At 41.7% G+C, this 11,320-nt stretch overlaps 1 protein-coding gene across 3 annotated transcripts in view; it reads right to left on the bottom strand.

Moving 5' to 3' along the window:
• Window positions 1-6: 6 nt before the first annotated feature.
• LOC118415382 (leukocyte tyrosine kinase receptor-like) overlaps window positions 7-11,320 on the bottom strand; it is a 60,657-nt gene continuing 49,343 nt past the window's right edge. For 2 of the 3 annotated variants that reach the window (XM_035819948.1, XM_035819968.1), the window contains 11 exons: window positions 10,755-10,832; window positions 10,166-10,352; window positions 8,753-8,843; window positions 7,892-7,956; window positions 6,357-6,486; window positions 5,966-6,063; window positions 5,137-5,232; window positions 4,357-4,458; window positions 4,103-4,237; window positions 2,388-2,484; window positions 7-1,942 (listed from right to left, as the gene is read on the bottom strand). In XM_035819948.1, coding sequence (XP_035675841.1) covers window positions 1,184-1,942; window positions 2,388-2,484; window positions 4,103-4,237; window positions 4,357-4,458; window positions 5,137-5,232; window positions 5,966-6,063; window positions 6,357-6,486; window positions 7,892-7,956; window positions 8,753-8,843; window positions 10,166-10,352; window positions 10,755-10,832 — 1,838 coding nt within the window. In that variant the 3' untranslated portion in view covers window positions 7-1,183. The remainder of the gene's footprint in view (window positions 1,943-2,387; window positions 2,485-4,102; window positions 4,238-4,356; window positions 4,459-5,136; window positions 5,233-5,965; window positions 6,064-6,356; window positions 6,487-7,891; window positions 7,957-8,752; window positions 8,844-10,165; window positions 10,353-10,754; window positions 10,833-11,320) is intronic. The other variant, XM_035819958.1, reaches the window with a different exon arrangement.

The following is an 11,320-nucleotide window of genomic DNA, read 5'->3' as shown; positions in this document are numbered from 1 at the left end:
ATATCTTAGAAGTCATCGCTTTCCTTAAGTATACCTGGTTACCGCTACATAAATGTTGTCCACTTGAATGTGACATTTAAGGTCACAAAAACTTACTACAACCTAGTGTATTATGGCATGCTGAGCATACAAACTTACACTCATTGCAACAATGTCATTCTTCTTACCAATCTTATACACCTTAGCTTAGAACCCTATCATACACAACTAGTAGATCACAATTCAAATTACCTGGCTAAATATGTAAAACGATACCCTTGTTATTATATACATGTAAATTTTGCAAAGAACTTACAAAAGCACATTGTTACATTCATGTTTTTCATGGTACCAAGCTGCAATGGTTAGATTGTCATCTATGTCCTGGAGTTCTGAAGCCCTGCTGCCAAGCAGCCATCTAGTCTTGTGTTTCTTCATGTGTACACATTAACCTGCCTGCAAAAGGCTCTAATTCTATGTTAATGTCCCTGTTGCTCACTAACTAAGAATACTGATAATCAGGGCCATCCAACATGGTGCCAAACAGAGGCAGCATCTTTCCCATCATCGGGTACTGTGCTCATAGCATCCTGGATCCAGGTGATACAGACTGCCAGGTTTGCTTAGCCCATTGTGATGATTGTTGATGTCCCCAACATCAACACACACTGGAATATGTTTTGACTTTGTCACAGATTATAGTGACCTTCATTTTCTTGGATAGGAACAGATGATGTTACAAATCAATAAGTAATTTCTACTGATGGCAACAATACTCAGTACTTACCTGCAGAATTATACACAGAACTGAGGTACACACAATAGGTAGATTTCATTTATACATAATGTAATCTCACACTAAGTACTACCTGGCACTACACAAGACAGGCTAATCAGATGGAGAGAAACAGAACAAAACAAAAGCATCAAGCTGAACAAAATGTGATTCTGAACAAGCATTACAATGCCACATACATGTGCAGTACTTTTATATGCACACATGTCACACATAACAAGACTTCTACATTCAAGAAATGACTGAGATCTACCAGTAAACGCAGACACAACAACTCAGAAACTCAACGGTTTCTTTGTCAAGTTGACATCATCCGGTATCCTGTTTTGAGTACTTGTATTTGTTGGTCAAGCCAGCATGTGAACAAGACTGTGGAGAAACAGTCACATTGTCCAAACTGAGGCCTGCTTAACAAGACTGTGGAGAAACAGTCACATTGTCCAAACTGAGGCCTGAATCTCTGTTGTTACTCTCTTCAGACATTGAACTGAGTGACCGTTGGCGAGCAAGGTTGCTCACCAAGTCTGCATCTGTGCCAAACCCGGAGTCATCTGCTGAGGCACTGGTTTCCAGCACACTGCGGTTGGGTTCTCCCACACGGCCTGACACTGTCTCTACCCCCACATCACAACTGTTATATGTTGGGTTCCACAGGTTTGTCGGCTTAGCCTTTTTGCTGCCTTTCTTCACACTTCCCTGGTCCTTTCCCTTGTCCTTCTTCTTCTCTTTCTTGGACTTCTCTTTCCTCTCCAAAGTGCTGACCGGTGAGTTGGAGGTGCTCTGGCTGCCCGACCTGACCAGGAGACCCTCCCTCCAGGAGCGCCCGTGGGTGCCTCCAGGGCTGCTCTCCAACTGCTCCACCTGCACTTGTGCAGGACTCTGGCTCCTCTGGACAGGGCTGCCTCTTGCAATGGGAGCTTCTTGTGGAGTGCTGTTCTGGTTCTGATTGGCATTAGCCACGGGGGCACCAGTGGCAGCAGCACTGCCAGCTCCTTGTGACGGGGCCACTGTGGTCTGGGCTTCTGCAGTTTCGGCTGGATCTGTCAGGGGCCGGTGCACCTGCAGGGGAGTCAGGTTCTGGTGGTTGTCAGGGCGGACAATCGTGTGGTTCTCCTCCTCAGGTACAAGGTCACACACAGGCAGGCTGGTGTTGATGACGTCTGGATCCTGTGTGGCAAAGAAGGGACTTTTCCTCATCAATATCTTTGATATTGTCATCAATTGAACCTACCGCATACCTATCAAGAACCATACACTCCTCTCATAACAGCTGCTCTCTCCAGCTGCACTCCTTCCCCACATGTGTGTGAGCATTTTTAGGGGGCAAATTACACATGGAAACAACATAAATCACATGCAATTTTGCCAACAGGCTTAAGTGACGGTACGTAAAGCGCTCCACTTGCATCCCAAAATGGAACTCTAACTGCAGTCGGTATGTCATTGTGATGAAGATGAAATCTATAGGTTAAGTTCCCACCAATGAACAGCTGAGTACTCAGCCAAATATATTGTATCTATCTGTACAAAAGCCCATTAAACTTAGCAACACAGCAATACGCATAGCAATTGTACAGTGTCCTCTTTCCAGACAATTTAAGAGTTGACTTACACTCACCTGTGTGCAGTAACCCAGTCGCTCCAGGACGGTGGAGAAGCAGGGGCGATCCTCTGGGTTCTGCTGCCAGCACTGAGTCATTATTCTGTACCTGTAAGAGACAGCCAGCTTTCAATCACAAGCTGCAACTGTACAGCACCACGATTGCGTGTGGCGCACATGTAGACATCGTAGGAATTCAAAATCATAGTGCATGGTCGCAAATAAAGCCTGAGGTGTGTTATGTTGCAAATTAGAGACATTGTGGCAAACAAAATTCTACATCTTACAGTGACTGTCATACTGTATCTGTATCTACGAGGGGCGTGCAATTAGTAATGGTCCTGACCCATTTCCCATAGCAGGAGATTAATGAAACTTGGCACAGTTATTAGTCTTTCTCTTCATAGGAATCACCCAGAGTTATGCATTTCTCCCATCGTTTGATGCAGCTCTGGACACCGTTTTTGTAGGACACCCCAGGTTGGTCCTCCAACTGATGCCTCATCAATGGCACAAGATGGACGACCAGGTCTGGGAGCTGTTTCCACAGACTTCCAGCCACGTTTGAATTCAGGATGCCAGCGTTTTACAAGGTCATATGATGGGGCATCATCACCATAAGTTTCATTTATTTCATCAAAAGTCTTCTTTGGTGTGCGTCCTTTCAAATACAAAAACCGGATCACTGCGCGACACTCAACTGGTTCCATTTCACACCTGGTCCATTTCGCACCTGACTAAGTTCAAACACCAGTAAATCAGAAACCACAATTAGTTCAGAGCTGTCTTTTGCAACATAACCCATAGAGATATGAATTATTACACATACAAAATTTCATTTAGATCAGACAACTGGAAGTGGGTCAGGACCATTACTTATTGCACGCCCCTCGTATATACATGTAGCTGGTATAATTATAACCGTCCTTTGGCGTAACACACCAGCTTCGCAGGCACGCGGTGCTGATTATTTATCTTTTATCATGGATATAATCTTATGTCATATAGTTTAACCAGGTATTTTAAGACCACAACATTAAAAACGGTGGCACCAAGGCCTTCTCGACAAGTTATTATGGAGTTGACATGAAGCTTTTAGGTCTGCTGGGATCCTGACTTATTCACCAATTGGTGGCAACATACATGCACTGTGCAAGATCCACTGTATGATAAGCTATTACCCTCTGTAGTGGACATATTATAGTCAATTAGTGTGATCCATGTTGGTTTGTCAAGATTCAATCTCCAATCTCCAGTGTCTGACAAATTTACATCAGCTTTAATTAGGCAGCACCCTTTTATCTTTTGACGCTGTGAAATAATCAAGCTGGTGAGCCTTTAATACTGGCAAGATGACATTAGCAATTAGTGAATGCATTATTCATAATACAAAGAATCAACTTGACATACACATGTAAACCTGCCCAGTACATGATTATACCAAACGCTTATGCTGTCTTTCCAAAGACAACTTCATTTTGGTGGTGTTTCCTTCTTTAATGCAGATTAGCAAAGAGGAACTGGATAGATGCTTTAAAGAATCACTGCTCATAGCTAAATGCACCATTCTGCAGTCATGAATTAACTTTCAAATCGGTGTTGAAATAAAATGCTGCAACAGAATGAAAGCTTGCCACAGATCTTTCCACAAATTCAACTGATCTATGATTCTTACTGGCCCTAAAAGGTGGTCATGGTTGACGCAGTGGTCACACATTTCCACTTACACTGGTCCAGGGCAGTTCCGTGGGGGGTCCATCCTGCCTCCCTCAGTCACAAACTGCATGACCTCCTGATTGCTCTTGCCTGGATAGGGCATGTATCCCAGTGACATCACTTCCCACAGCAAAACTCCAAAGGACCTACAAGAGTAGAGCAAAGTTTAATAACTCAACAGATTACAACAAAAAGGTTCCATCCTATTTAAGGACATTGCATTTTTCTTTACTTGCATTATTTTCAAGAAGTTGTCAAAACCTACCACACATCAGTTTTGGTGGTGAAGACTCCATCAAGGAAGGCCTCTGGAGGCATCCACTTCACAGGCAGCATTGCTCTGCCACCTTTCCTGTAGTAGTTGGACCTTGGGAAATTGCAGGAAAACAACTTGTTGCTGAGAAATACCGATGGCATCATTTATGGCTGCATTGAAATTCACGGGCAGCAGGTCAAGGCAAGAAACGTCGTCCCATTACCAGCATGTTTTAGAGCACATTTGATGGTGTTGCAGAGATGTCAGTCATTAATACTAAATATTGTACTTAAAATAGCATGGAGGCATGGAAACAGGAAAGCATTAAAATCATTTGTATCAGCTCTATGAACAGAGCATCTCTTTGAAATCAAAGGAGTTTGAGCATTCAATGTGCTGTTATATCTTATAGTCACTGGGCAGTTGTGTAGACACACTCAATCACACCCCAGGCTAATGGCAGCATTGTATAATTCTAAGGAAGAAATTAGGATATTGGGGCATATTTCCACTGCATCTGATTCACTAAATACAATAATTCTATTGGTTACTAACAATAAAATTGGTTACATGCAGATTTATACTGCATGTAAGACAATCTGTTGTCTGGCATCTTTTTTTTATGAACTGAAATGTTTTCATTAATGAAGAGACAGTCAATTTTGTGTAAGGAGCAGTCCATAGGAAGGTGAAAGTCAATTTTGATCATTTTACAAAGGCCAGCAAATTTTAGTGACACACACACCAGGTGTCCATTGAGTAATTTTTGCAGGACATCATCAGCCCTACCTGTAGATGTCTCTAGCCATTCCAAAGTCTCCAATCTTTGCCATGCGGTCTGCCCCAGTTTTTGTTGTCAAAAGGATATTTCTGCAGGCAATATCTCTGTGGAAAAAGCACCAGAATGTTTAATTTTTAACTAGACTTATTTAAGGTAAGGACTATTTTTACTGTATGATTAGATTAGTTTGTTTTTAAGTTTTGCATAACCAGTAAACTGCCTTTACACATGTACAGTGTAGGTGTAACACACCCAGTCCAGGTCTGTACAGTAAGCACAATCTGCACTGTCAAATTGAACTCTCCCAAAGCCAGCATCGGTTAGTTGGGCGACCTTGCCTGTAAGGTCAGCCGAAGTAATAAACAAAATTGAACAGAAAAGGGTAAAGGTCTACACAGAACATGATGTTTGTCAGAATTTGCTATTTCAGTGAAGTGTAGTTAATTCCTGAGAGCACAATTGTGGTCATAACTAATAACAGTCAGTCTTTGAAGACAGGCCTTGAAGTCATTGTTGCCATGAAGGCCTGAGGGTATTTTATCATAACCTTTCATGTACATCAAATGTACACAAAGGGTCTTATTGGAAACTGCCTGATGTGCCTTTTCATCCTTTTGTGCTTGACATCTGATATACCTTCAAAAGCGATTTGTAAAATGTGTGCTCTAAGACTTGAGTTGCTGGCTGTAAGAAACAGATTTATATTATCTCATTGTGCTAGCTCTACAGATGTACCATTCAACATTTTTGGAAGCGTGCAAGTAACATTGTCAACATCACATGTTACTTGCAACAATCTGCAGCCAATTCTGGGCACATCCGGCTGACTGTACCCACCGGTGGATGAAATGGTTTTCCTCCAGGTAGTGACATCCCCGTGCCACATCCTTGGCCAGCTCCAACAGGTCCATCATAGTCAGCTTGGAGGGATGTCCCTGTAGTAGCAAATAATTTTGTTAATAAGAAAATGTTATGCTTACCCTGCTGAACTTTCTCCTTACAAACAACAACAACAACAGTATACTACCAGGTCTTTAAAACTCTAGATAAATAGCATAATTTATCAAAAGCACAGCACTGCACTTAATATAATCAGTGAAACATGAAGCTTGAAAAGAACCCTTATCTTCAAAGCAAACATGCAAAATACAATCTTCCTTTTATATCATGAAAAAAGACCATGGGGCATTCTTGCTTTTCTGGTTGCCTGTAAGAATGGTAAACTCACAGTTTTGGGCCTGTGCTCTCGGACAAAGTTCTTAAGGTTACCACCACTCATGAGTTCCAGGATAAGGAACCTTGGTGACTGCTTGAAGCACACCCCGATACATCGCACAATGTTGGGGTGGTCAAACTTACTACAAAGCAACAGGTAGATGGAAATTCCAACAATCAAAATCAGATAACATCACCTTGCCAGAGACAATTTCACAATATGACACATTCACTATGTAGGTATTTTTAACTTGTTCTGTTCCACAATGATACCATATTGATTTGGACTGTAAATTACATTGCTTCATTCTGTCATTTCACAAGACCACAAATCATTCCGCTGCACTACACTAAAAGTATCAGCCATTTGCACAATATACGCCTTGATTCGCAAGAAACATATCATGTACAAGAGATGCCTACAATTACATTGTGTATAAATTGCACATAACTTTCATTGTTTAACCACTAGAGTTGTGTTTGTGTATCGATAAAGTGTTGTTTTAGAGCAGATTGCTTGTCTCCATAACAGTAAAAAATGTGCTTCCGTTTCAGCTAATGTCAAAATTCCCAACAGTTCAATTCGTACTTTGCACTTCACTAATTTTGCTGTGTGTATGGAGCAATAAGCACCAATTTTAATTGTTCATTCATGTACAAAAGCCCCATGGGCTCTGCAAAAAATTGGTTGTTGGTGTGGTTTGACAGTTGGTTGGTCTCCAGAGGATCTTAACTTGTATAATTGGACTAGACTGTTTTAATGTTGCATATGCCTGGGGGTGGTTAGCTGCACAATGTGGTTAGCCAGCCTGGTTTGTCTGTATCGTTTTGTGAGCAAAACAGAAAATGCACATTCAAATAGTTCAGTATGAAGTATCAAAGGAATGAACATTGCAATGAATATAGAGTCCAACTCAAATCTGTAGAACATATACATATGGTGTCCTGCCTAGAAATGACTTCTAGTTACCAATATATTGAAAACTTGTTTAAACCAGAAACCACACACACAAGAATGCGTGTAAACTATCCCTTTGCTGTAGGGGTGAGTACCAGTACAGAAAACTCAGGTCCAGGTCCGGTTCAGGTCCGGCGGATCAGGTCCAGGTCCGAACCTAAACCTGGACCTGATTGTATGTGAAAACTTGTGAATGGACTATAGTGATAATAGTCAGAACAATGGTCCATTTGCCATAAAGAAATATGTTTGGTGGAGTATTCGACTCCCACTGGTGTTTTAAAATCCTAGAAGGTTAACTGCCTCTGTAAGATTGACTGTAAAACTTGGTAGAAAAGGACTATATACTCTACGCTACTTCACTCGTTATTTTCTTTGACCACTAAGCCCCAAAACCCGTGAATGCCTGATCATATAATCTGTTCATTTTTCAATAGGTCCAACTGATTTTTTTTCAGGTCCGTTTTTTCCGGACCAGTCCAATGAGAAAAAACGTTTTGTACTGGTACCAGCCCTAATGAGTACTATTGATCCAGGACTTTCCAACACAAGTGCACGCCCAGAAAACAATTGTGTCTCCCAGTGCCTACCTGATGATGAGAGCCTCCATCAAGAAGTCCATCTCATCTTGTTCAGAGCACAGCTCTGGAAGGGTCTGTGCAGACACAAGGCAATATAAATGCAAAGTGTAGTGCATGGACATGGGATCATTGAGGTCATAGTCAGATGGCATTATGCTCCTTTCTGATGTGCTGTTTTCATTTGTCAGGAATAGTGAATGAATGAAGACCTTTATAGTATATATTTTGCCCATCAGATGTACCATTCATGATATATATATCCACACTTAATGCTGTTTTGGCAGCAGCAGTTAAAGAAAGCTCTTGTCTTTGTAGTTTTCCATTTATCAATCCATATAAATTGGAAACTCATTATCTGAACCATTCAGCAGCCTCATATGTAGTTGATGTGGCAATTGGGTTTACCACAGGGTGTCTTTTTCCTTTTCTTTTACGCACACACTCTGTAATTTTTCCACAAAAAAAGCTGAGAATCAATAAATCAAACTTGTGCGGCCTTGGGGGTAAGAGTCTAAAACCCAGACATACGACAAACAAATTGATTTAATTGGGGGTGGAAGCTGGTTGCTGCTGACCTTGGAAGGATTTCAAGGATTCAGACTCATTACTGCACATCTGCTCCACTCCACTGCATCACGAGTACTGCTCTCCCTTTTAGTATGGCTTTTCACATGGCTTCTTTCATAAGGAGTAACGCCTTTGTAATCAGACACTTATGCGCACATAGTACCTTGTGTAGGTTTATTTTAATGTGCTGTAATGTAATAGACTTGAGGTTGTTAACTATTCAATGCTTAAAAAGCAACATACCCCATTCTTTTTAGGTACAGCATAATACTAGTATGAACTGCAGATGTTTGTAGTGCTTACCTTTACAGCCACAGGAAGGTGTGGCTTCTCTCCAGGCATGCTCTTCAACATCCCCTCATACACCTCCCCAAAGGCACCCTGCCCAAGAGGTCTGTTGAGAGAATTTCCAACAAAGTGCTTGATTCATTATCTGCATTCAAAATTCTGAGAAGATCTGAGAATGTGCGCATTGAGAAAAAGACGATTTGACACTACTATCAAATACCAATAGCCCTATCAGTAATATGTACAACAAGTTTTTTTTTTTTTTTTTACTCAATGGTCACCACGTAACAAGGCCTGAAGGCCACTTAATGTTACTGGTTACATGATTGGAACTGTAACAGCAACTCTTCACCCTAGGTCAGAAACATCATGATTGAGACCAGCCCAATTGCTCTCTATGAGTGAGGACTAACTGACCCAATAGGCGAAGCAGGGGTTACGAGGGCTAATCGGGAGATTCCCTACCCCTATTTTGGCCGGAATGGTTTGATCCGCTCGGGTGGATGTTCGCACATGTGGCGGGTTCTTTAACGTGCATAGGGTATGGCTCTCCCACACACGGGACCTCCATTTAACGTCCTATCCGAGGGATGACTCATTTTTCACTTGAGTAAAGTGAGGAAAGTCGTGTAAAGTGCCTTTCCCAAGGGCACAAGACCGGCAACACGGCAGGCAGATTCGAACCGGTGACCTCTCGGTCACGGGCCGAATACACTACCACTGTGCTACGCGGCCCCACTAAATGTAGTTTTACTTTCAAATTTCTGTAAATGCAGAAACTTTCGCTTTGGATTAATATTCGCGAGTTTCGCGGCAGCCGCATCACCGCGAATTTAAAACCATCGCGAACATTTTTCCAGAACAGTAAGAGACTACGTGCATGGTGCTACCTCGAAAGTAAAACCACAGCAAAAAGTCTATTTTCCCGCTACCGTGAAATCAAATCTCCGTGAACTTAAATGCATTTACAGTAATTCTCCACTGGACCAGCTATTGACCCAAAATGTGTATATAATCATACTTTTGATTAAGACAGGGGCTCAATATACAGTCGTTATTTCCCGAATTTTCTCAAAAGAGATATGTCAATAAAGAAAATTTGTCTCAACATCACCGCGATGACAGGTATAAGCCATGTTCTACAGCTTACAGATAAACCATGTGACCTTGTCAGGACATCATCACAGACCTTAAGAGATAAAGTCACTTTTTCAGCTAACCTTACATTACCTGCCAGAGGATTGTTTTCTTTTCAAAACTTGAAACCATCCATAGTATGAGCAGTAATGCTTGGGTCCAGGGCATCAAGATTCAGAAGGCATACCAAAGATATGCAAGTAAGCATTCCCAATGTTAAGTTGCTCTTAGTGGCTTTGTAAGCCAGAAACCCTTAGCTCACGATACTTAAAGAGGCCAGGTGAGACAAACCTAAGAAGGGACAGCTTGTCTCGGGGGATCTCATGAAGGTCGTTCAGTGTGACCTGGCTGCCTCCAAAGGTGTAGTTGGGGTTGTAGTCTGTGATGATGGTGTGGTTCCGCAGCTTACTCAGCTGGTACTCTGGGCTCTGAATCTCCTGTCGAGCCTCCTTTAGCTGCTTCTGCTTACGGCGATACACTGGGGAGAAAAATGTTTCATGTTAAGCAGTCTCCTACAGAATTTTATTACTTTGGTTACCAGCTTCACAAGAAATGTGCAAGGTTTCATCTGTATTTGAAACCCTGGTCTGCTCATCTTATAACTAGTGCTGTAAAAATGCTTTGGATGACTTACCAGCATGTGATGTAACGTTATAGGATAATTGTTTACATTCAAAATTAGACAGTACAGGGCTGTCTGTCTGAGATTCCAGTTGGTGTCATGTAAAGGTCATTCCATTCGGTTTGATAATAAAGTTATAATAATCGCTGAAAAGAAGTGCTTACATGTGTATAAAATCAATCATCTCAGTTGTACCTGTCTGTGGTGCTGAAATCTAAGATGTGAAACAACACCTGGTCCAGTGTTTTGGATACTTACCAAACACCACTGCGAGGATTGCCATGATGAGTGCAAACAGCACAATAGAGGAGATGACAGCTGCCAAGACTGAAATGTCTGAAATACAAGATAATTTAGGTGATAAAAAACTTACGGATGGTAATATCACAAAAATGTATACTTGTCTAGCCTTCATCTTGTGCTATATGGACTTTATATTTATTATCTCCTAAATGATTATTCCTCCTGGAAAAAGGGCCACCTCCTGACAGAGTATTGCAGTTATATGATGATGCACATTGTTTTATCACAACGTAGCAGTTTTTGTAGGAAATACTGATATTTCAGAAAACACCCCCATCGTGAAGGTATGAAACAGTCAGAGCTGTTGTCAATAGCCATTTATGTCATTAGCCTGGTCAGGACATGATAGTGATGGAACGTGCAGATATTCCCGCAGCAGTCCTGCTATGGCAAGTAGATGAGCGTTGCAGGCATGGATGCCTTCCTTGGCACTCGGGAAGTTACTTTAGGAGAACACAGGACTTCAGGTCAATGAGCTTTGCTCTGGCATGCTGGACAGTTATTTGTGGCATTCTTGTTGT

This window comes from Branchiostoma floridae, chromosome 1 (genome assembly GCF_000003815.2).
Source record: "Branchiostoma floridae strain S238N-H82 chromosome 1, Bfl_VNyyK, whole genome shotgun sequence".
In the NCBI taxonomy this organism is placed as follows: Eukaryota; Metazoa; Chordata; class Leptocardii; order Amphioxiformes; family Branchiostomatidae; genus Branchiostoma; species Branchiostoma floridae.
Note: the sequence above shows the minus strand (reverse complement) of the source record. Positions and strands in the feature narration are given on the sequence as shown.